The sequence below is a fragment of the Elephas maximus genome, chromosome 2 (genome assembly GCF_024166365.1).
Source record: "Elephas maximus indicus isolate mEleMax1 chromosome 2, mEleMax1 primary haplotype, whole genome shotgun sequence".
NCBI lineage: Eukaryota > Metazoa > Chordata > Mammalia > Proboscidea > Elephantidae > Elephas > Elephas maximus.
The window spans coordinates 146,742,692-146,769,590 of NC_064820.1; the positions used below are offsets into that span (position 1 = coordinate 146,742,692).

At 37.8% G+C, this 26,899-nt stretch overlaps 1 protein-coding gene across 5 annotated transcripts in view; it reads right to left on the reverse strand.

Annotated features, from left to right (window-relative positions):
* Positions 1–17,742: 17,742 nt before the first annotated feature.
* Positions 17,743–26,899, reverse strand: part of CDKL3 (cyclin dependent kinase like 3) — a 48,739-nt gene continuing 39,582 nt past the window's right edge. For 4 of the 5 annotated variants that reach the window (XM_049873654.1, XM_049873658.1, XM_049873657.1 and 1 more), the window contains exons 8-13: positions 26,247–26,400; positions 25,815–26,137; positions 23,377–23,470; positions 21,683–21,845; positions 20,841–20,938; positions 17,743–17,852 (exon numbers count right to left, since the gene is read on the reverse strand). In XM_049873654.1, coding sequence (XP_049729611.1) covers positions 17,793–17,852; positions 20,841–20,938; positions 21,683–21,845; positions 23,377–23,470; positions 25,815–26,137; positions 26,247–26,400 — 892 coding nt within the window. In that variant the 3' untranslated portion in view covers positions 17,743–17,792. Of the gene's footprint in view, positions 17,853–18,208; positions 18,578–20,840; positions 20,939–21,682; positions 21,846–23,376; positions 23,471–25,814; positions 26,138–26,246; positions 26,401–26,899 lie in introns of those variants that run through there. The other variant, XM_049873659.1, reaches the window with a different exon arrangement.

The window sequence follows — 26,899 nt, forward strand, 5'->3', positions numbered from 1 at the left end:
TTAATGGCACCTAACAACATCAACATGTTTTGCATGTGTTAAACCTTCTCTCAGAGTCCTCACAATATCTCTAAGAGATATGATACACTTGTCCCCATTTCCAACTGGCAAAGCTGAGGCAACAAAGTACCACACACAAACACTCCCTAGCAAAGAAGAAGTAGAAGTCATAATTCTAACTCAGGCCATCTAATGCTAATCTGAACTCTGACTATTATACTACGCATTGCCATAGAGTTGATTCGGACTCATACAAACCCTACAGGACAGAGTAGAACTGCCCCATAGGGTTTCTAACGAGCTGTTGGGGAATTTGAACTGCAGACCTTTTGGTTAGCAGCCATGCTCTTAACCACCGAGCCACCAGGACTATTATACTAGATGGTTTTGAATCCCCAGGAATTTTTAAGTATAGTTTTAATAAAATATTCTGATACCACCAGATGTTCTGTTTACAGGATAGAGAGAGATTAAAAGAACCAATTTCCCAAATTCAAGTCTATCAGGCAACAATCTAAGGATTGCAGAATTATTCCATGATAAATCTTGTTTTAAAAGTTTTTCATGAGGCATCAGATGCCTTTAACATTGTAATAACACTGTTCAGTGTAATAATTAGAAGCCATAAAGAGATTACTCAAAGGAAACGCCCAAGAGTAAATGCTGCCTAGAAACGTGTACATATAATCTAGGGCTTGGTTGTAAAATGTCCTAAGACTGTGGTCATTCACCTAAGGAAACCCAGTTCCTAGCTTGCATCTTTATTACATCTCTCATCCAGGGGATTTAGAGCAAAAACATTGATGTACTAGTTCCCCATCTCCATACACTAGCTCAGTCCCACAGTGGGATAAATAAATGGCTTGTCTTCTCAGACCAGGCCAGACTGGCGCTAAAAAAAAAAAAAAAAGTTCTGAAAATTCTGGACCCTGGGCTCCCTCTGGAGGAGGCGAGGACTATCTGACTTAGAAAAGAACTTCAGAATCATCTTTACTCTTGGGACAAAGGGTGATATGTACCATATAGTAGCCACACACTCCAAAAAAAAAAAAAAAACCGAAACCCACTGCCGAGTCAATTCCAACTTGTAAGGACACTATAGGACACAGTAGAACTGCCCCATAGGGCTTCCAAGGTGCAGTTGGTGGATTAGAACTGCTGACCTTTTTTAGTTAGGAGCTGTGACTCTTAACCACTGCGCCACCAGGGCACCATAACAGCCTCGGGATACCAACCTATAATCTATAAAATGCTATCCAGAAAATAAAGCTAAGTGTGAAGAGCAAGAACACTAACCCAAAGTCAATCTGAGGCAGATCGTATTTTATTTACCTTTTTGAGTTACACATTTCACAGGATCCTTTATCCCTTTAATACCATATGTATGCATCCAATTCAGCAAATATAAATCTTTTCACTTACTCTAAGCCAAGAGAGCTGAGAGACCTGTATAACATTGAGAAAATAATTATACAATTTTTCACTCTGTACCAAAACCAAACCCACTGCCATCAAGTTGATTCTGATTTGTAGTGATCCCGTAAGATAGAGTAGAACTGCCCCAAGGATTTCCAAAGAGTAGCTGGTGGATTCAAACTGCCGACCTTTTGGTTAGCAGCAGGGCTCTTATCTGCTGCACCACCAGGTTACCCTTCATTCTACAGCAAGCACTAATTTAGTACTTCCCTGTTCTGAGACACAGTGGCTAAAGAAACTAAAATGACATAGGTTGGAGAATCTGATAATCTGACCCATATATTTTAACACCCTTTGCAGAGCATTTGTTTGTTTGTTGTTCTTTCACTTGTTGTTGTTGTTAGGTACTGTTGAATTGGTTCCAACTCATAGTGACCCTATGCACAACAGAAGAAAATGCTGCCAGGTCCTGCGCAATCATTGTCACATTTGACCCCATTGTTGCAGCACTGTGTTAATCCACCTTGTTGAGGGTCTTCCTCTTTTTCACTGACCCTGTGCTTTAAAAAGCATGATGTCCTTCGCCAGGGACTAGTCCCCCCGATCACATGTCCACAGTAAGCAAAGTCTCACCATCCTCACTTCTAAGGAGCATTCTGGCTGTACTTCTTCCAAGACAGGTTTGTTCGTTCTTTTGGTAGTTCATGGTATATTCTATATTCTTCGCTAACACCATACTCCAAATACATAAATCCTTCTTTCTTCCTCATTCACTGTCCAGCTTTCGCATGCGTATGAAGCAACTGAAAATATGATGGCTTGGGTCAAAAAGCACACCTTAATCCTCAAAGTGACATCCTTGCTTTTTAACACTTTAAAGAGTTCTTTTGTATCAGATTTGCCCAAGGCAATGCATCGTTTGATTTCTTGAATGCTGCTTCCTTGGGCACTGTTTGTAAATCCAAGTAAAATGAAATCCTTGATAACTTCAATATTTTCTCCTTTTATCATGATGTTGCTAATTGGTCCAGTTGTAAGGATTTTTGTTTTCTTTATGTTGAGGAGTAACCCATACTGAAAGGCTGCAGTCTTTGATCTTCATCAGTAAGTACTTCAAGCCCTCTTCAGTTTCAGCAGGCAAAGTCGTGCCATCTGCATATATCAGGTTGCTAATGAGTCTTCCTCCAATCCTGATGCAGAGTTCTTCTTCATATAGTCAGTCCACCTTCTTGGATTATTTGTTCAGCATACAGACTAAGAATGGTGAAAATCTACAACACCGACACACACTTTTTCTGATTTTAAACATGCATTAATGCCTCGTTTGCTTCGAACCACTGCCTTTTGACCTATGTACAGGTTCTGCATGAGCACAATTAAGTGTTCTGGAATTCTCACTCTTCATAATGTTATCCATAATTTGTTATAATCCACACAGTCGAATGCCTTTGCATAGTAAACAAAACACAGGTAAACATCTTTCTGGTATTCTCTGCTTTCGGCTAAGATCCATCTGACATCAGCAATGATATCTCTGGTTCCACAACCTCTTCTGAATCCAGCTGGAATTTCTGGTAGTTTCCTGTCAATGAACTGCTGCATCCACTTTTGACAGAAATCTCAGTTAAGTTGGTAAAATTTTTTCTCAAAAATTGGAAAGAGGAAGGTGACATGGAAATTAGGATAAGGTGTGGTCCTTTCACTTACCTTATCCTAATTTCCTTGTCACCTTCCTCTTTCCAATATTTGAGAAACAATTTTACCAACTTAGCCAAGATTCCAGTTCCTAATGTGCATCTTTCTGTGTTATCTATAAATGTAATTATGTTTCAATTACTTCATTTATTCATTTGTTATTCATTACTGAATAACAAGCTATAAATTCACCTGATCTCCCTCACCTTTAAACTCCATGCTGAATCACACCTACTCATCATTGTTCAGTCATTTCAACAATAAATGCTACAAAGAGCGCATTCTATCCCACCAATAAAAATATCCCATATTCTATTTTTCTTTTTTTCTCAATTGACTTATTATGTTGGGTGCTTAAAAATCCATTCACTCATTCATTTACAAAGCACATGTTAAAACCAAAACCAAACCTATTGTTGTTGACTCGATTCTGACTCATAGCCACTCTACAACACAGAGTAGAAATGCCCTGTAGGGTTTCCAAGGCTGTAATCTTTACAGAAGCAGACTGCCACATCCTTCTCCCTTGGAGCCGCTGGTGGGCCAACTTTTGGGTTAGCAGCTAGTGCTTAACTGTGCCACCAGGGCTCCTCTAAACAAATGCTACTGAGTATCAATATATGTAAACACCGTTGTGTGCATGGTGAACACAGCCACAAACAAAAGACTAAATCTCTACCTTTATCTGCCTTCTGAGAGGTTTCAGAATTCAAAGCTAGTCAATAACAGCTATTTCTTAGCAAACTTAGGATGAATGACAGTATACTGGACAAGTATGAATAGACCACAACATTAAAAACACTTTAATGAGATTTGTTGTCTTCTCTCTTAGCTTGGCCTTCATCCCAACCACTGTAAGTACATACTTCTAAATAAGCTAGCCCCATTTTTAGAATAGAAAAAAAGAATTGTTATAATCTGTCTTTACAGAGTCATTAATTATCAGCTCCCTGCCTTTGCGGGAGGAGAAAGCAGACAGTTAGGAAGGTTAGGAACATAGTAGGAAATTTTATTTGCTTCTATCCCTTTGCTTTTTATCAAAATCAAAGAATGCTTTCTTGCTGTCTTTCATCATCTTATAACTGTGGCTTCCACATCACTTAAAATTTCTTCATCGCGGGGAGGCAGAGTCAACATGGCACTATAGACAGAAGCACCATGCAGTCCCTATGCAGCACGGACCCAAAAAACTAAGTAAAACGAATACAAACATCAATGTTGTAACCTTAAATACCAAATGAAGGAATAAAGAGCTCTAGTTTTTTTTTTTTTTATCAAGCACCAAGTGGAATAAGAAACTGACAGAGAACAGAGAATGAGGAGAGCTACAGGGATAGGGCCCATACCAACTAATGTGGCCAGATTCACTATTTTTGGCTACAGCCACCAAGAGCTCAGACAGGGAGTATGGGAAGGCAGCTCCACAGAGCTCCCAGCAGGAGACAGAGCATCCACCTAGTAACCAGGGATACATGCTTTCCCACCCCTCTTCCTTCTTCTCTCTACATAGTCTCCACTGCTTGCCAAAGGGCCATGGTTGCTCAGCCAGAGAGACACTAGCTCACTGCCGCCAGGGTTTGCCATACCCTCCCCATCCAGCCCCTTCAGAGTAATTTTTTGTTTGTTTTGGTTTGTATTTTTATTTTTTGGCTTTTGTTGTTGTTGTTGTGCCTCTTTCTCTCCCTTCCTTCCTTTCCTTTCTCCCACCCAGCTAACCTTGTGTGCCATCCCCTCCCCTTCTTGACAGGCTGTGATTTTTCAGTTTGTCTGCTTCGTTCTTTTCTGTTTTTTAATACTTTTGGGGGGGGGGGATTTTTTTGTTGTTGCTTTTCTCTCTCTCTACCTTCCTTCCTTTTCTTTCTCCCGCCCAGCTAGCCCCGTCGGCCATCCCTTCCACTTTTTAACAGGCTGTGATTTTTTTTGGTTCATTTGCTTTGTTTGTTTTTTTATATTATTTTTGGCAGTTTTTGTTGATTCTCTATCTCTCCCTTCCTTTCCTTTCTCCTGCCCACCCAGTCCCCTGCACCACCCCCACTTGTTCTGGAGGGGCCATGTTACACAGCTCGGTTGAAAAGTCATTGCATGTGGCCTCCTAAGGTCTGTGCTGCCATCACTGACTGGCTCCTTCATAGCCATTTTATTTATTTATTTATTGTATTTTTATTTGGGGTTTTTGTTGTTGTTGTTGATATTTCTTCTCTTTTTCCCTTCTTTGCTTTCTCCCATCCACCTAGCCCCATGCACCAACCCAACTTCTTGGTGGGCTGTGTTGCACCACTCAGCTGGAGGCCCTCTAGCATGCGGCCTCCACAGGTCTGTGCCGCCACCACATGCCAGCTCCCTTAGTTCCACGTTTTTTATTTTTCTCTATTTTTCCCCTTCTCCTTTTCCTTCTTCCTCCCACCTACGCCCTGTGCTGCCTCTGTTCCTTCCTGGTGAACTGTGCCATGCCACCTGGCAAGAGAGACATCAGCTCACCACCACCCCAATAAAGCCCCACTCCCGATGGCTGCCACCCCCACCACATTTTTGTTGTTGTTGTTTTTATTTCTATTTTTTAAATTTATTTGTTTGATTGCTGGTTCTTCTGTCTTTCCCCTTTTCCTTTCTTTTGGCCACCTAGCCCCATGGACCACCAATGCCACTTCTCAACTGGCTAAGCCACGCCACTGGGCTAGAAAGCCACCAGAACACAGCCTCGCCAGGTTTACCCCACCTCCACCCAGCAAATCCTACTGCACCACCACTTTATTTAGTTTTTTACCTCATTTTTTGCTTTTTCTCCCATTTTAAAATTTCTTTTGCCTTTGTTTCTCTCCCTTCTTTCTCTTCTTTCACCCACTCACTTAGCTCTGCACATCACATCTTCTCCTTCCCCTCCTGCCTATCTGCACCAGGCACTGAATGCCACACCCCCAGGCAGTACCTATGTGGTCCCCCAGGCCCCACCCTGCACTACCTCTCAGCCCTGTGCTGTCACTCCCAGTTTGTGCCACAAACTACCCATCCCTGCCCCTCCACCGCTGCTGGGCCCAACCTGCTGCACCATAACTAAGTGACTGCCCCGCCCACTTGGACAAAGTGGTGAGAAGTACTGTACCCACAGGCAAGCAAGCAACAAAACACACCCAGCCTGGCTGCCTAGATATAACCAAACAAAAAAGCAGGACAAAACAATCAAAACTACAATCAATAAATGAAAATAATTCCTGAATGTCCCAGAAAAAAAAAAAAGAGACAGTAGAAAATATCAAAACATGAAAAAGCTGGAGAGGATGGCTCCAGAAAGTGACCAAAATAAATCAACAGATGACCTTCTGCTAGAAGAAAAGGCAATGGAACTACCTGATAGGGAATTCAGAACACTAATATTCAGGGTTCTCCAACAGATGAGGGAAAATGCAGCCAAAAATAAGGAAAAAATAGACAAAATCATGGAAAAGACAGACAAAACAATGGAAGAAATCAGAAAAATAACACAGGAACAAAATGTCAAATAAATAAACAACTAGAAATCATACAAAAACAGCAATTAGAAATCCAAAGATAAACAGCAAGATTTCAGAAATGGAAAGTGGAATAGAAGGTTTTAGGAGCAGGTTTGAAACAATAAAGACAGGACCAGTGAAATTGAAGACAAATCCTTGGAAATAACTTTGAGGAAAAATCAGAGAAAAGAACAAAGAAACATGAAGAAACTCCAAGGATGATGTGGGAAAAAATCAAAAGCAAAAATTTGCATGCGATCAGATTTCCACAACAGCGAGAGAAAACAGAAAACACAGAGAGGATCATTGAAGATCTGCTGACAGAAAACTTCTCTAATATCATGAAAGACAAAAAGGCAGCTATCCAAGAAGCCCAATGAACCCCATATAGGATTGACTCTAAAAGAAAAACACCACCACATAATCACACTCACTAAAATCAAAGACAAAGAAAGAATCCTGAGAGCAGTTTGAAAAAAATGAAAAGTCACATACGAAGGGGCAACAATAAGACTAAGCTCTGATTACTCAGCAGAATCCATGCAGGCAAGAAGGCAATGGGATGACATACATAAAATCTTGAAAGAAAAACCACCAACCAAGAATAATATAACCTGCAAAACTCTCACTTAAATATGATGGCTAAATTAGGACATTTCCAGATAAACAGAAATTAAGGGAATATGTAAAAACCAAACCAAGCTTACAAGAATTATTAAAGACAGTCTTTCAGTTAGAGAACCAACATCAGACAACAACCTGAATCTAGCATATAAGATAACATCGGCCAGATACCAACTTAGATAATGAACTCTCAAGGATAAAACAAAACTAAAAAATTTACAACAGGGAAACAGAGATGTCAATCTGTAAATGACAACATCAGAGGAATAAAAGAGGGAATAAATAGTGTGGGTATTGAATTTTAAATGGAGACAAAGTGAAAGCATTTTTTTTTTTTTTTTTTTTAATAAAAGACTGGTCTAAATTTAGGAAGATAGGGGTAAATTTCAAGGAAACCACAAAGAAAGTTAACAAACCTATGTATCAAAATAAAGAAAAACAAAGTCTCAGTAAAGAAAATTTATAGCAATAAATGCACACATCAAAAAAAGAACAAAGGAACAAAATCAAAACATTACCTATGCAAAATAGAAAGAGAACAGCAAAAGAAGCCCACAGCCACCAGAAGAAAGGAAATAACAAAGATCAGTGCAGAAATAAATGAAATAGAGAATAGAAAAACAATATTAAGAATCAACAAAACCAAAAGTTGGTTCTTTGAAAAGATCAACTAAATTGACAAACCACTGGCCAAATTGACAAAAGAAAAACAGGAGAGGATGCAAATAACCCAAATAAGAAATGAAATAGGGGACATTACAACACACTCAACTGAAATAAAAAAGATCATAACAGAGTACCACGAAAAACTATACTCCAACAAATAATACCTAGAGGAAATTGATAAATTTCTAGAAACATGCTACAAACCTAAACTAACACTAACTGAAATTGAAAATCTGAACAGACCCACAACAAGAGAAGAGATTGAAAAGGTAACTTAAAAAAAAAAAACTCCCCCCCGCAAAAGCCCTGGCCCAAGTGGCTTCACCAGAGAATTCCACCAAACATTCAGAGAAGAGCTTACACTAGTATACTCAAACTATTTCAGAACGTAGAACTAGAAGGGATGCTTCCAAATTCATTACAAAGCCAGCATAACCCTGATGCCAAAATCAGGCAAAGACAGCACAAAAAAAGAAAACTATAGACCAATATCTCTCTTGAATATAGATGCAAGTATTGTCAACAAAATTCTAAATAGAATTCAGCATCATATCAAAAAAATAATACACCAGGACCAAGTGGGATTCATACCAGGTATGCAAGGATGGTTCAACATTAAAAAATCCTCAGCATAATCCAGCACATAAATAAAATTAAGAAATCACATGATCATTTCAATTGATGCAGAAAAGGCATTCAACAAAGTCCAACACACATTCCTGATAAAAACTCTCAGTAAAATAGCCATAGAAGGGAAATTCCTCAACATAATAAAAGGCACCTGTCATGGATTGAATTATGTCCGCACCAAAAATGTGTGTATCAATTTGGCTGGGCCATGATTCCCAGTGTTGTGTGGTTGTCCTCCATTTTGTGATTGTAATTTTATGTTTAAGAGGATTAGGGTGGGATTGTAACACCCTTACTAAGATCACATCCCTGATCCAATGTAAAGGGAGCTTCCCTGGGGTGTGGCCTGCACCACCTTTTATCTCTCAAGAGATAAAAAGGAAAGAAAGGCAAGCAGAGAGTGGGGGAGCTCATACCACCAAGAAAGCAGTGCCAGGAGCAGAGCACGCCTTTTGGACCCTGGCTCCCTATGTAAAGAAGCTCCTAGTCCAGGGGAAGATAGATGAGAAGGCCGACAGAAAGAGAAAGACTTCCCCTGGAGCTGATGCCCTGAATTTAGACTTTTACCCTACTTTACTTGAGGAATTAAATTTCTCTTTGTTAAAGCCACCCACCTGTGGTATTTCTGTTACAGCAGCACTAGATGAGTAAGGGAGCATCTACACAAAACCAACAGCCAACATCATTCTTAACGGGCAGAGGCAGAAAACATTCCCCTTGAGAACAGTAATAAGACAAGGATGCTCTTTATCACCACTCCTATTTCACATTGCGCTGGAAGTCCTAGCTAGAGCAATAAGGCAAGAAAAAGAAATAAAGGGCATCCAAATTGGTAAGGAAGAAGTAAAACTGTCCCTATTTGCAGATGATATAATCTTATACACAGAAAACCCCAAAGACTCCATGAGAAAACTACTGGAACTAATAGAAAGGTTCAGCAGAGCAACCCGATACAAGATAAACATACAAAAAAATCAGTTGGATTCCTACACACCAATAAAGAGAACTATGAAAAGGAAATCACGAAAACAATATCATTTATAACAGCCCCTTAAAAAACTAAATACTTAGGAATAAATCTAACCAGGGATGTACAAGACCTATACAAAGAAAACTACAAAACACTACTGCGAGAAACCAAAAGAGACCTACATAAATGGAAAAACATACCATGCTCATGGATAGACAGACTTAACATTGTGAAAAAGTCAATTCTACTCAAAACTATCTACGAATACAATACAATCCCAATCCAAATACCAATAGCATTCTTTAAAGAGATGGAAAAATTAATCATTAAGTTTATATGGAAAGGGAAGAAGCCCCAGATAAGTAAAGCACTACTGAAGAAGAATAAAGTAGGAGGACTCACACTACCTGACCTCAGAACCTACTATACAGCTACAGCAGTCAAAACAACCTGGTATTGGTACAATGACAGACACATTGACCAATGGAACAGAATTGAGAACCCAGAAGTAAATCCAACCACCTATGGTCGCCTGATCTTCAACAAAGGCCTAAAGTCCATCGAATAGGGAAAAGACAGTCTTTTTGGAAAAAAAAAAAAAAAACCCATTGCCATCAATTCTGACTCATAGAGACCCTATAGAACAGAGTAGAACTACTCCATATGGCTTCCAAGGAGTGGGTGGTAGATTTGAACTGCTGACCTTTTGGTTAGCAGCCACAGTTCTTAACCGCTGTGCCACCGGGGCCCCTTTTAAAACATGGTCCTGGCAAAACTGGATGTCCATCTGCAAAAAAATGAAACAGGATCCATAACTCATACCACACACAAAAACTAACTCAAAATGGATCAAAGACATAAATGTAAAACCAAAAACTATAAAGATCATAGAAGAGAAAAATAGGTTCAACTCTAGAGGCCCTAATACACGGCATTAACAGGATACAAACCATAACTAACAATACACAAACACCAGAAGATAAGCTAGATAACTAGGATCTTGTAAAAATTAAACACTTATGCTCATCAAAAGACTTCACCAAAAGAGTAAAAAGAGAGCCTAGAGACTGGGAAAAAAAATTTGGCTATGAAAAATCTGACAAAGGTCTAATCTCTAAAATCTACAGGAAAACCCAACACCTCTACAACAAAAAGACATATCATCCTGTTAAAATGTGGGCTAAGGACATGAACAGACACTTCACCAAAGAAGACATTCAAGCAGGTAGCAGATACATTAGGAATGTTCACCATCACTAGCCATTACAGGAATGCAAATCAGAACTACAATGAGATACCATCTCACCCCAACATTATTGCTACGAATTAAAAAAAAAAAAAAGAAGGAAAATAACAAATGTTGGAGAGGCTGTGTGAAGATTGGAACTCTTATGCACTGCTGGTGGCAAAATGGTACAACCATTTTGGAAAATGATATGGCACTTTCTTTTAAAAGCCAGAGATAGAAATACCATGTGATCCAGCAATTCCACTCCTAGGAATATATCCTAGAGAAATAAGAGCCATCACAAGAATAGACATATGTACACCTATGTTCATTGCAGCAAAAACATGGAAACAACCTAGGTGCCCATCAATAGATGAATGGATAAAAAAACTATGGTACATACCCACGATGGAATACTACTCAACGATAAAGAACAATGATGAATCTGTGAAGCATCTCACAACATGAATGAATTTGGAGGGCATTATACTGAGTGAAATAAGTCAATCACAGAAGGACAAATATTGTGTGAGACCACTACTATAAAAACTCATGATAAGGTTTACCCACAAAAAGAAATAATCTTTGACGGTTATGAGGGAGGGGTGGGGTGGAGATGGAAAAACACTAAAATAGACAATAGATACCTGGTAACTTTGGTGAAGGGTAAGACAGTACACAATACTGGGGAAGCCAGCACAACTTGTCCACAGCAAGGTCATGGGAGCTCCATAGACTAATCCAAACTCCATGAGGGACCAAATTACTGGGCTGAGGGCTGTGGGGACCATGGTCTCGGGGAACATCTAGCTCAAGTGGCATAACATAGTTTATAAAGAAAACGTTCTACATTCTGCTTTGGTGAGTAGCATCTGGAGTCTTAAGACCTTGTGAGCAGCCATCTAAGATATTCCACTGGTCTCACCCTGTCTGGAGCAAGGGAGAATGAAGATTAGTTCAAAGGACTAATGGACCACAAGTACTACAGCCTCCGCCAGACTGAGTCCAGCACAACTAAAATGGTGCCTGGCTACCATCTACTACTGCTCTGACAGTGATCACAACAGAGGGTCCTGGACAGAGCTGGAGAAAAATGTAGAACAAAATTCCAACTCACCAAAAAAAAAAAAAAGAGAGACCAGACTTACTGGATTTGACAGAAACTGGAGAAACCCCAAGAGTATGGCCCCTGGACAGTCATAGCTCAGTGATGAAGTCACTCCTAAGGTTTACCCTTCAGCCAAAGATTACACAGGCCCATAAAACATAATGAAGCTAAATGGGCACACAGACCTGGGGCAAGGACAAGAAGGCAGGAGGGGACAGGAAAGTTGGTAATGCAGGACCCAAGGTCGAAAGGGAAGAGTGTTGACATGTCGTGGGGTTGGCAACAAATGTCACAAAACAATATGTGTATTAATTGTTTAATGAGAAACTAGTTTGTCCTGTAAACCTTCATCTAAACTATAATAAAAAGAAAAAAAAATTTTTCTTGATTGCTTCTGTATGTAATTCTGCTCTTTTTTTAGTGACCTGGCCCAATATCCACTTAGCTAAACCAAACTTGTTGCCATCAAGTTGATTCTGATTCATAGTGACCCTCTAGGACAGAACAGAACTGCCCCATAGTGTTTTCAAGGAGCAGCTGGTGGATTTGAACTACCAACATTTTGGTTAGCATCGACAGCTCTTAACCACTTGGGGCACTGAATTTATATTTTTGGTAGCGGTACAATTCTGAATTTAACCAACTTGTCCTCTTACTGGCATAGTTTGTTCCTATGTTTTCAGAACTGTGTTTTAAAAAGGTATGCCTTTCTTGACCTTGAATTTGATGAAAATGTTGACTCTGCAGTAGCACTCTATCACATTTGTGGACTTAGTCAGTAGACACTGAAACTACACTGTAAACTGTTGATACTCAGGCCCTAGAAATCCAACCCCTTCACAAAGTTGATGAAGGGGGCTGCAAGAATAGAATAGAAATAAATTAAACACAGAAATCAGGACTATATCTTCTTCCAAAGACTCTCTGATTCCCATTCTAATATCTTCATGCTCTAGCCATTTTTTATGTAAGTAGCTTAGTACTTCAACAATTTGCTCAGAATAGAAGTGCTTTGTACCAATATAACAAATATTTGTAAGACACAGTCATAGGTAGAAAATGTAAACACACCCGAAGTACAACTCAAACATACTTGCCTAATACCTGTGGTAATTATTATGAGCCAATAAAATTTCCATCCTACCAACTATGACCATTGCTGAAGTCCCATTATACTGTTCACAGGAAAAAATGATCATTACAATGCTTGTCTAAAGGACCAAAGATAGATGCGCAAGCCCCTACTTAAATAATAAGGGGATGAATTCCTGTCCACATATCCATACTTGGGACGTCTTAAACTAAAACGGCAGAAAGTCAATCAGGAGCAATTTATTTGAAACAGAGCTATAAATTTTTTTATAATTTATTTTATTTTGTTGTTGAGAACACACACAGCAGAACATACACCAATTCAACAGTTTCTACATGTACAATTCATTGACATTGATTACATTCTTTGAGTTGTGCAACCATTCTCTCCCTTCTTTTCTGAGTTGTTCCTCCTCCATTAACATAATCACTGCCCCCTAAGGTTCCTACTAATCTGTCAAGTTGCTGTTGTCAGTTTGTTTTCATGTAGATAGATCTTAAAAGCACACAATGCTCAAAAAAGACATTTTTTACTAGTTAAGCTAAACTATTGCTTGGTTTTAAGACGATTTTAGGGAATATTTTTGGTTAAGTTTTAAAGATTATATCGGGGCAATAGTTTCTGGGGTTTATCCGGCCTCCATGGTTCCAGAAAGTCTGGAGTACATGAAAATTTTAAATTCTGTTCTGAATTTACCCCCTTTTGATCACAGATTCTTCTATAGAATCTGTGATCAAAATGTTCAGTAATGGTAACCGTGCATCATCTAGTTCCTCTGGTCTCTTGGCAAAGGAGACAGTTGTTCGTGGAGGCAATTAGCCACACATTCCGTTTCCTCCTCCTATTTCTGACTATCTTCCTTCCTCTGTTGCTCCAGGTGAATAGGGACCAAATGTTGTGCCTTGGATGGCTGCTTGCAAACTTTAAAGACCCTAGGCACTACGCAACAAACTAGGAAATAGAATAGAAGCACTAAACACATTATTAGGCCAATTAACTGAGATGTCATATGAAACTATGACCCTGAGCCCCCAAACCAAAGACCCTAACCCAAAAGGTGTTAGTTGTGCATAAGCAGCCTCAGCAGCAGCTACTTCTTTTTTTTTTTTCATAAAGGTATCTACCACACTTTTGCCAGTTCAACTTTTTAACTTACATTAATTGGCCGTGCAACCCTACCCTTAATCAATGTGATTTTTCTATCACTGTAAATTGAACTCAATACTCCATAAGCAATAACCCCCCTCCTTTCTTCCTCCCTCCTATCCTGGTAACCACTAATAAACTTTGGTCTCTATACATTTGCCTGTTCTTCTCTTTTTATATAAGTGAGGTCATACAATATTTGTTCCTTTGTGATTGATTTATTTCACTCAGCATAATGTCTTCAACAAAAAATAATACACATGAGGAATATACTTCTTAGTTCAATCAAATATATGAAACTAAATGGGCAGCTCCTGTCCAAAAGCAGGACGAGAAGGCAGGAAGAGACAAGAGCTGGTCAACTGGACACAGGGAACCCAGGGTAGAAAAGAGGACTGTGCTGTCACATTGTGGGGATTGTCACAAAACAATATGTGTATAAATTTTTGAATGAGAAATTAACTTGTAAACTCTCACCTAAAGCACAATAATAATAATAATAACCTTTCCACAAAGTAAAATCCAGGCTCTGTTGGCCTCACTGGTGATTTCTAACAAATATTTAAGGAAAAAATTAAATCAATCCCACAGAAACTTTCAGGAAATACAGGAGAGGGAAACACTTCCCAACTCATTATATGAAGCAAGCATAATGCTGATGCTAAAACCAAGCAAGGACAATACAAGAAAAAAATATGAACTAAAATCCCCCTTTAATGCAGATGCAAAAATCTTTAACAAAATATTAGACAATTAAATCCAACAATACATAAAAAGGATCAAGTAGGGTTTATCCCAGGAATGCAGGGTTGGCTTAACATTAAAAAATCAATTAATGCAATTCACATTAACAGAATAAAAGAGGAAAATCATAAGAACATCTTAGTAGATGTGTCACGGATTGAACTGTGTCCCCCCAAAAATGTCTGTCAACTTGGCTAGGTCATGACTCCCAGTATTGTGTGACTGTCTACCATTTTGTCATCTGATGTGATTTCCCTATGTGTTGTAAATCTTATCACTATGATGTTAATGAGATAGATAAGTGGCAGTTATATTGATGAGACCTACAAGATTAGATAGTGTCTTAAGCAAATCTCTTTTGAGATATAAAAGAGAGAAGCAAGCAGAGAGACAGGGGGACCTCATACCACCAAGAAAGCAGTGCCTGGAGCAGGGCGTGTCCTTTGGACCTTGGGTTCCTGCATGGAGAAGCTCCTAGGCCAAGGGAAGAGCCGACAGAGAAAGCCTTCTCCTGGAGCTGACATCCTGAATTTGGACTTGTTGCCTACTAGACTGTGAGAGAATAAATTTCTCTTTGTTAAAGCCATTCACTTGTGGTATTTCTGTTATGGCAGCACTAGATGGCTAAGACAAGACACAAAAAAAAAAAGCCTTTGGTAAATTTCAACACACATTCATGATAAAGACTCTCAGGAAACTAGAAGAACCTTCCTCAATCTGATAAATGTTATCTACAAAAAGCCTAAAGTTAACATCATACTTAATGGGAAAAAAACAAATGCTTTCCCTCTGCTCTAGAAAAAAGGGCAAGCATGTCTACTCTCATTACTTCAATTCAATATTGTATTAGAGGTCCTTGCCAGTGCAATAAGGCAAAGAAAAGAAATAAAAGGCATAAAAATCTGAAAGGAAGAAGTAAAACTGTCTTTATTTGTAAATATCATGATTGCCTATATAAGAAATCCTAATAAAATCCTCAGGAATCTATCAAGGGAGCATTGGTGGTTCATAGTAGAATTTGCATCTTCCACGCGGAAGACCCAGGTTTGATTCCCAGCAAACAGCTTCCAGACTAAGACAGACTAAGTAGAAAGGCCTGGCTTGGCAATCTACCTCTGATTATTAAAAAAAAAATAAAACCAGTGAAAACCCTATGGATCACAAAAATCAAATCAGCAAGTGATCATAGGGATAGAGTTTTGTTCCATTGTGCATGGGGTCATAATGAGTTAGGGGTTGACTCAGTAGCAGCTAACAACAACAAAAATCTACACACACACACATACACCCTATTAGGACTAAGTAAGTGAATTTAGCAAGGTCTCAGAACACAAGATCAATTCAGAAAAACAAACTGTACTTCTATATATAGCAATGAACTGGAAGATGAAATTTTAAAACTACCATTCATAGAGAGATAAATTTAGCAAATGATGTATAAAACAGCTACATTGAAAACTATAAAGTATTGCTGACAGAAATAAAGAATACCTAAATAAATGGAGAATTTACACCATGCTCGTAGATTGGAAGACTCAACAGTGTTAAGATATCCATTCTTTTCAAATTGATGTATATATTTAACGATCTCAATCAAAATACCAGCAGGTGTTTTTTTTTTAAATTGACCCCCAAAATTGACAATCCTTCGGTATTGGTGTAAAGACAGACAAAGAGATAACTGGAACAGGCAATGGGAAGATTTATACCTATTGAACCTACTACCACAGGGAACAACTCTTGGTTTCCCTGGAGGAGCTATCCCTCAAAAAGTTTTCAGATTAGTTGCTAACACTAACAGTCTGTTAGAAAGAATATTATGTACAATAATCTCAGCTATTATTAATTCTAATAAACCTTTTTCTGAGACGAAAAGAGGTCCTAAAATTGTGCTAAACGAATTGTTTTCCAAGTCTATTTAGTGAACACAAAATCCTACGAGAGTCCTAGTAAAATACCAAATAATCAAAATTTATTGCTCGGGGGCAGTTCTACTCTGTCCTATAGGGTTGCTATGAGTCAGAATCGACTTGATGGCACTGGGGGTGGGGGGGAGTAATCAAAATTTATATTTTTTTTAGAAATGGGACAAACCATTATTTTGGTAGTATACCTCTTCTGGGTTGTACATAATTTATTTTATGAAAAAGAAAAAGCCTGTACACAAAAAAGGGACTATGAAACTGAAAGAATGTCAGCAATTATTTAAAACAATGAAAGAATTTAAGATTTGAAAAATACATCAATTTCAGATGTTTTATACTTATTATAAAATGCTTTTGTTGCTGACCAACAGAATATATTTTCAACCATGTAATGGTAATGAACAGCTTTGAAAATAACAGGTCAGAAATTTCATTAACGACTCACTTCAGGAATCCTACGCATCCTAGGAGAGAACTAACTCTTGTGGTTATGTGTCTGTTAACCAAAAAAAAAAAAAAAAAAAGCGGAATCCATTGCCATCAAGTCAGTTCTGACTCATGACAACCCCATGTGCTTTAGAGTAGAACTGTGCTCCCCAGGGTTTTCTCAGCTCTTAATCTTTTTGAAGCAGATTGCCAGACCCCTCTTCTGCAGTGCTGCTGGGTAGATTCGAACCACCAGCCTTTCGGTTAGTAGCCTAGAGCAAATTGTTTGCACCACCCAGGGACCTTTATGTGTCTATCAGAGGACAGAAATCAGTGCGAGTTCGGTTTGTGTCATGTGACAGAATATGTCACCATCATGGCAAGTAAAGAAGCAGACAGAGAGGAGATGATTTTTTAATTCCAAATCAAACATCACATCAACAGAGTTCTTAGATGGAAAAATGAAAAAAGAAAACATGAATGTTTTGCTAATAACAAAACAAAAAGCTGGATGATGCTAATACAGATGGACGGCTGTCTTAACAGCTCACGTTACATTTCTATGTAAAATAAAAACGGAAGAGTTGCCAATTTGTTTTTTTTTTTTTTTAAGATTATTTAAAAGAAAAGACTCTACCAGAAAAAAAATCTGTTCCTCTTCAAATTCTTCCCCTCACAATGGCCATCTCCACCCTAAAATTAGAAATCAAGCTAGTAAGACCCAGGGATGAGGACAAAAACATATGCTGTCAAAACCTTGATTGTATTAATGTTAAATCATACGTAAACAACTAAATGACAAACATGCTCAAGTCAAAAGATTTGCTTCAATGCTTTGCTCAATTCCCATCCCTTAAAAAATCTTCATGATATGTTCAAATGCTGTTCCAGAATGTTCACAGGTGGAACCAGATCCACGTTTCATGCTAATCAACTGTATTTGTTTGCTCAGCAATGTCTGGGGCTCCCAGATCCTGGGGTCTCATTTAATTACACATTTAGAAACTTTTCTTTCTCTAATAATAAGGTTCTGAACCAAAGCTAAGAATGACTACTAATCAAACATGACTGAGCGAATAGATCAGAAAATAAAATTACATGACTTAGTGTAAGCTGAAGTTTTATTAGGATGCACCAGTCAGGCAGTTTTTATAAATTTATGCTCAAATTAAGAAAATATGAATAAAGGTTAATAAATTTAAAAATAAATTTAGGTCAATATGCACATGACTACAAGGATTTACGGTGTATCTGTAGAATTCTCTAGTCAGCATTTTTGTGTATGTAACATCAATAAAAAAAGGATTTTTTTTTTAACCATACAGTGATTCTGGGATTCCCTGAATTTTCGGCTGCTGCATTTTCTACTCTACATCTGGCAGGTTCTTCTTCCTTTCAGTTTGTGCATTTCCTGTATTCTAAAAAGTAAATAGAAACAGGACCTTAATTGAGGAAATGGTGAGTCTCTGGCTAAGGAAATACAGCCACAGATAAGTACTTGTACTTTGCACCTGGTGGTTATTTCATAAGCTACATGGAGACTGTTTAGCAAAGTATTCCTCTTTATTATCATCATCAAACAGAACTGAAGGTGGCAATTAGTATGGGCTCTTTTCTCTCTTGCCTAAGTCACTCACTGACAGTAATTTAGGGTTTCTCTTGGTCATGGAGCCTATTCAATGCATGTGTGCACTGTTTTAATACACATTTACGTTGCCTGAAAGGGTTTAATGCACAATTGGAAGTGCCTGGATCTGGTTAATTCAAAAAACAAGTCAACGGCAAAGCCAAGAATAGAACAAATAAGTTACCATTCCCTATCTTATGGTTTAAAAATACGTCATATTCTCTTGTGATCTAAAATAACAGACTCAAAATTTAGGAAATTTTCTTAATTCTGACAATAATTTATTAAAAGTGCTTGGTCTAGCCTTATATACAATTTTAGTCACTTGTCAGGAACTGCACTGGAATGAGAAGTACAAATAAACTACAACCAATTATCACTTATCAATGACTTCTAGTTATTCGTAACAACTATGACTTGTTCCGAGGTCATTTTTAAAAAGGTCATCTTTTCTGGAGTTCTACATCATATGAGCAAAAAGCAGCTTTCCCATACTATTTATTACCCTAAAAATGGCAGAACCGTTGTATGATTTCCTTTTTTCCTGCGTTGGAAGATAATTTGAGTTGCCCGTTGCTCTCATAGGACAGAGGGATATAAACACAGGCAGCACACTACTAGTCTGCCCAAACTCAGGAGCCCTCACTCACCCAGTCATTCAGAAGTGAGCAAATGGCGTGCTACACAACATGCAGTGACACAAATAACTCACCTAAGTTTGAACTCATAGCGACCCTATAGGACACAGTAGAACTGCCCCATAGGGTTTCCAAAGAGCACCTGGTGGATTTGAACTGCCAACGGTTAGTAGCCGTAGCTCTTAACCACTGCACCACCAGTTTTCCAAGTTTAAAAATTTAAAACAACCTTATTACTTTTTATAATGAAGTAGAAGATAACCAAGAATGGCTTTCTTGTTCTACAATAAAATTTTTCTGCATATTGGATTGTGAAGTTAACAAGTTCCATGCTGAGACTAAGTCATTGCCCTAAATGTCCCAGTGGGAATACATCTAACAGTGTCTGACAACCCTTTTATCTGAACGTTGTAAAGACTGAATACCAAAAAAAAAAACCAAACCCACTGCCATGAAGTCGATTCCGACTCATAGCAACCCTATAGGACAGAGTAGAACTGCCCCTTAGAGTTTCCGAGGAGCGCCTGGCAGATTCGAACTGCCGACCTTTTAGTTAGCAGCCATAGCACTTAATCACTATGCTACCAGCGTTTCCAAAGATTGAATAGCCTTAGGTAAAATGCCTTCCTACATAGTTTCAGATAAAAGTTATAACTGTTTTTCTAATTTCTTCAAATTTCCTTTAGGTATGTGCTAATTTTATCTTGAATAGAATACATAATCAATTTTTTAAAAAAAGACACTGAGATAATAAAGCTGATAAATCACATATAGAGATGACCTCACAAGAATGCAGAATAGGGGGCTATGTACATGATTTAACTCAGTGGATGCTCAGTACAATCTTCTTCCCTTAAAATAGTACCTTCAGAGAGTATTCATTTGAATATTGATGGTTTCAAGGCTTCCATAGAGAATTCAAGAACCACTCTAGTGAGTGGGGGCTGGGGACACTTCAACAAGATTACCTGGTAACTAGCTGGGAGCAAATCTGTAAAAATAGGACTGTAGGTGGATAGCAGAGCTGGGGAATATATTGAAAAGAAAAAGTTAAGGAAGAGCACATATATATGCATGCTCATGACCAGTATAATTATATGTTTATATCATTATTCACTTCATCTAACATGTTTAACGTTCCAATGCTTGGCAATACACACAACACAGATTATACTTTCCCTGGGTACTGTGTATTCTAATCATGCAACATTCAAATAAGGGCTGGTATTCATTATACAAAAAAAGTTTTAGTAATTGGTAATTCTAGGAAACTATAGATCTATTTCTAGAGTTCAAAGATTATAGAAATTTTTTTTTTATATATAACTTTCAAATAGTAATAGCTAAATTCATAGTCAAGGGCTCTAAACAGAATTCCTTAGTAAAGGCAATAAACCACAACAAAAAACGTTTTACCTCTTGTTTTTCTTGATTTTGATCCACGTTAAGTAAAGTTGGTATTTTAGATGAATCTGTTTTCTTTGGCTCCCTCTTCTGCACTTTTACTTGTTTAACTTTTGCAAAAATATATAGAACAATGGCAACTTGTTATTCCTACCTTGAAATTTTATTTTCCTTTTAGTTTCAAATAGAAATTCTGATATCCACAAAAGTCAGTTTCTTGATTTATTACAAAGAAATTGAACAAATCATGAGTACTAATGATGAAACGTTTACAGTCTACCAAGTATTAACAGAAAACATTTAAATTTTTTTCATTCTCAGTATCAGATTAGCCCTCTTGATCTTGCTATTATATTCACTTTTCACAAGGTGTCACTGTTCTTCAAAGAAACAAGAACTGTTACTCCATGCAAAAACAGGAGTTTGATTTTAAGAACTCAGTGCCTGTTACAAATCTTAATCTACTAAATCCTTGGATGCCTGAAGCACATATAACGTTCCTGCCACTATCGGGGCACATAAGCATGGAGAAACATAGGAAGTTCCAGGTCACATACTGAACCAAACCCACTTCCTCAAATGCTGTTCTAACATCTCAACAACACTGAGCTAATGAAAAGTTTACCAACTAAAGCTTTCTTAACCACTCTTTAAAATTTTTTCTTTTAAATTTTATCCCTTCCTGAAGTATTGGGATGGGGGAAAGAATCTCAACAGCAATTTACAGAAAATGCCTGTCTCAGCAACTGACTATTTTTTACCTAAATCATACTATAAAATATAAGTTATAGTACAAAAAAGCTCTGGTAATGGTGCCATCTGGAGATATGCAAAGCCATGCAACAAATGTGTACCTTCCACTCCTTTCATCTCCTTTGGCTGTATTGTGAAAGGCAATTCTGGGAAGTGGAATTCTTTCCTGTCTGATCTGGGAAAACTCAGCTTCCTTTTGTTCCCATTTGCCATTTGGTCACTTTGACCTGTTCGCTCATTAAATACACCCTTCTCTGTTTGACTCTAAACAAACAAACAAAAAGAGTTAGTTTGAAGTAATAGGTATAACTATTTATAGAATAGTAAGTCCAGACTTTCTAGCTGTTTAGATAGTATAAGAGAGGCACAAAAATGCCTATCTCACAAGGCTATTTTAATAATTAAGAAGTAGAATAGAATACCATTAAACATATACATAAACAGATTCAACTCCAAGAAGTTTAATAAACCAAACTTTTTAGCATATTTAATGTTCTGAGAATAATAGTCTTGATCATGAGAACCACAATCTAAACTTTTATTTTTAATACTATCTACTGCATTTTGACTTTGGACAAATTACTTCAGTTAGTTTTATTTATAACTTATATCTCTAATTACTAAATAATGTGCTCAATGAAGGACACTGGGAAAACACCAGGGAAAAAAACTACTTGTCATGGATTGAATTATATTATGTACCCCCAAAAATGTGTGTGTCAAGTTGGTTAGGCCATGATTCCCAGTATTGTGTGGTTATCCTCCATTCTGTGATTGTAATTTCATGTTGAGAGGATTAGGGTGGGGTTGTAACACCACCCTTACTCAGGTCACCTCCCTGATCCAAAGTAAATAGAGTTTCCCTGGTATCTCTCAAGAGAAAAGGAAAGCAAGCAGAGTTGAGGACCTCATACTACCAAGAAAGCAGCACCAGGATCAGAGCGCATCCTTTGGACACAGGGTCCCTGCGCCTGAGAAGCTCCTTGACCAGGGGAAGACTGATGACAAGGACCTTCCTCCAGAGCCAACAGAGAGAGAAAGCCTTCCCCTGGAGCTGACACCCTGAATTCAGACTTGTAACCTCCTAGACTGTGAGAAAATAAATTTGTCTTCGTTAAAGCCATCCACCTGTTATGGCAGCACTAGATGACTAAGACACTGGTGAACTCAGCATTCTGAATAATCTCTTGTATTACCCTGTTTTTGCTCATTTGGCAACAGATTATAAACTCTCCTAGGTCAATAAACACTCTTCCAGAATGTAATGTATAGTATCCCACTGAATGGGTGTACTCTAATGTACTTAATCAGTCACCTGCTATAAATGAGTTTGTGTCTTCTTCAATATTGTATTATTATAAATTATACTATACTAATCATTTCAATTTTGAAAAAACAATTTCTTATGTTAAAAAAATGGGGGATGAACTATACTTATCTTTTTTTCTAGTGAAAAATAGGTAAGTTGTGTCTATTGAGCAATTGCTTTTAATGTATAAAGAAAGATAGTAAAAATATTTTTAGGAAGTAAAAAACCACTTTTCAAGGTGGAAATCTTACTCTGCCCACATCAGATATTAAATACACAAGCACTATATTCTTGTGTATAGAAAATTAACTACACTTGTGGAAGCACTAAGGAAATAAAGAACTAGTTCCATCTCAGGAAGAAAAAAAAAAGAAACTAAAAGCAGATTTTTTAAAGGGTTAGAGCCCCAAAGATAGAGAAAAGGAAAAAGGGGGCAGGGATAACATTGAAAGAAGCTGTATTTTAATGCCTAGCTTCTTGCCTTACTTGAGTGGGACCTGTATCCTCTTGCCTGCTATTAGACATAATGTGTCCAGTAGACTGTGAAGAAGTCCGTCTCTTTTTTGCTTTTTCAGTTAACCTATTATTTTAAAACAAATGGGAAAGCATTAGAATTCCTCAGAAGTACTTTGTTTCAGCTTCCATCACGGAAATTTACTGTTTGAATACTGACTACCAAAATGCAATCATCAGTCCTCAAGCACCAATTGCTCTGACCAGAGAGGTGATAAGAGGGCAGAGAGCAGTTAACTTACAGCTAACATCAGTGGTGGCAACCATGCTCTGGGGTCTGTTGGGTTACTTGGTCCCCTCTATAGGTTTCTGAATTTCTGAGCTTGCTGTCCAAGGCTAGCTTACAACCACCATTACTGGAACCACGGTGTTAGGGTCACCTCAAGAACAACTGGACTTTTTGCTGTCTGTAGTCTGCTGTACCTTTGGACTGACACACACATATCCATTTGCCCACCTCTGCAGTCCACTAAGCTTTATAACATATAGCCCAAACCAGTCTGCTGGGATCTGCTTGGACTAATGAACCTAAAGTCTACATCCATCGCCTAGACATTGATAGCTACATTGAGCAGCCCCATACACAACTGAACAAAAATTTGCCTGGTCTTGTACCAGCCCCACGATTGGTTATAGACTGGACAATTATAACCCATAAGGTTTTCACTGGCTGATTTCCAGAAGCAGATCTCTAGCCCTTTCTTCCTGGTCTGTCAGAGTCTGGAAGCTTTACTAGAAGCTGTTCAACATCATAGCAATACTCAAGCTTCGAATGAAAGACAGGTGGTGGCTGCACATGAGATGAACTAGGAGCTGAACCCAGGTATCCCAAATGGAAAGTGAGAATTCTACCACTGAATCACCAAAGCAGATTCACAATAAATAAACAAATGACAACAAAAAACAGTTACCATCAAGTTGATAAAGACTCATGGTGACCCCTAATGTGTCGGAGTAGAACTGTGGTCTATAGGGTTTTCAGTAGCTGATTTTTTGTTGGTGCTGGTTTTTTCTTTTTGCCCCCTTTTTTTTTAATACTGTACTTTAGGTCAAAGTTTACACCTCAAGTTAGTTTCTTTTACAAAAATGTATACACACATTGTTATGTGACCCTAGTTGCTATCCCTGTAATATGACAGCACACTACCCCTTTCCACCCCAGATTTCCCATGTCCATTCAACCAGCTCCTATCCCTTTCTGCCTTCTCATCTTGCCTCCAGACAGGAGCTGCCCATTTAGGCTCGTGTATCTGCTTGAACTAATGAGCACACTCTTCACAAGTATCATTTTATGTCTTATAGTCCAGTCTAATCTTTGTCTGAAGAGTTGGCTTTGGGAATGGCTTTAGTTCTGGGTTAACAGAGAGTCTGGGGCCTGTGTCTTCTGGGGTTCCTGTAGTCTCAGTCAGACTGTCTTTTTACATGAATTTGCATTCCGCACCCCACTTTTCTCCTACTCCATCAGGGATTCTCTGTTGTATTCCCTGTCAGGGTGGTCATTGGTGGTAGATGGGCACCATCTAGTTCTTCTGATTTCAGGCTGACGCAGTCTCTGGTTTATGTGGCCCTTTTTGTCTCTTGTGCTAATATTTTCCTTGTGTCTTTGGTGTTTTTCATTCTCCTTTCCTCTAGGTGGGTTGGAACCAATTGATGCATCTTAAATGGCCACTCACTAGCTTTTAACACCCCACACATCAGCGACTGATTTTTTTAGAAGTAGATGGCCATGCCTTTCTTCTGAGGCACCTCTGGGTGGACTCAAACCACCAACCTTTTGGTTAGCAGCCAAGTGCCTTATCCTCTGGACCACCCAGGAACAGATTTATAGTAGTCTCCCTAAATTTAGAACAGGTCCTGAAGACTACCTAGACAGACCCTCACTGTTCATTAGACTGCCGGTGATTAACCAGATTCATGGTACCATCTCTCAATCTATATTAGCAGCTAAATTTAAAACTTGACCAATATGCTGTTTTTCTCCCAAAATATTTGACCTTGAAAGGTTATTTGACTACAAAAGATTATTTTCAACTACCCTTTCTCCATTTAAAGAATTGTCTGTGATACAGAAGTAAAGCTTATTTTGTTATACCAAGGCACATCAATAACAGAACTTAGGTCATACCAACTTTTTCTTCTTCAAAAGGGAAGAAACTTTTCTGAGGATCTTAAAAAAAAAGAGGTTTTTCCAATAAGCATTAGCAAAAATTAAACATGTATATAGGCAAGAAAAGTTGGTTTCTTCAATAGCACACATAAGAACCATCCAGTAAATGGCCCTTTTTATAATTATACTTTCAATATACCTTCAAGTTCAGTTTATGAACTTGATCCTTTGAAATACCATTATACAGGAACTTTTCATTACTTAGGTCCATTTCATATTGCCTCTTCTTCCTGTTACAGCTCACCTTGGATTGGAGTGGGTGAGATTTGAATTAGGATTTGCAGCCATCAAATTATTGCTAGTTAGATTGATGGGTGGCATTGTCATACAACCCCCAGCATGTGATTCTTCTTTCATGCCATTAGAACTAATGCTGGGGTTGACAGGGTTTGGAGGTTCAATGATTACAGGTTTCTTATCTTGAGACACAGCATGAGCATTTTCAATTGCATTCTGTTGACAATGTCCGCCTTCATAGTCTATCTTTTTTGATTCTGCATTATCTCCTTTTCCTCCTTTGACTTTAATAATTCTGACTTTAATCTCCTTGGGCTTTTTTTCTATTTCCTAGAATAGATACATCCAAAATCTGAGTGATGAAAACAGTTATTTTTGTTACTAAAATGCTAATTATAAATACAGTTATATTGACTGAAAAGAAAACTAAAATTCTTACCTTTCCTAAAACTGAACTATTTAGCAGCATATTGCTATAAATTGGTTTTCTTTCATCTTTCTTAAGTTCATTTTCTTTAGAATTCTCTTTTGGCTTTATAAATGAATTGACTTTTGCTTCTTGTAATAATTTAGCTCTCAGTTCTGGTATGAATCTGATAAAATAAAAATCATCAACAAATAACCCTTTTATTTATATAATTTATCTGTAATGAACCATTTGATCGATGTAAATTAATTTTAGTTACAGCATAAAGAAATCACCACATAATACATGCCAACAGATGTCACAATATTTACCTAATCCAAATTGCTTCTTGGTAAAGATATACCTTTCAAAAATTTTACCGTGGGAATTTATTATATAAAACTTATACAAAATAGATGTATATGGATTAGATTCCTTTTGTAATGTGAACTTTACTCAATAAGTTATCACTTTTAATTTTGGTAAATACACCATCCTTCTCAAGACTCAGATCACTTTGCCCTTTTTGTGCTTCTTTAAAGTAACAAGACTTAAAAAATGAACTACTAAGTTTCTGAATTCTTACTCTACAGAAATATTTTCATACAAAATGTAACAGAATACGTCAATATTGAAGGGAGGTTTTTTGTTTTAGTTTTAGTTTGGTTTTCCTTCTTTCTCAATAG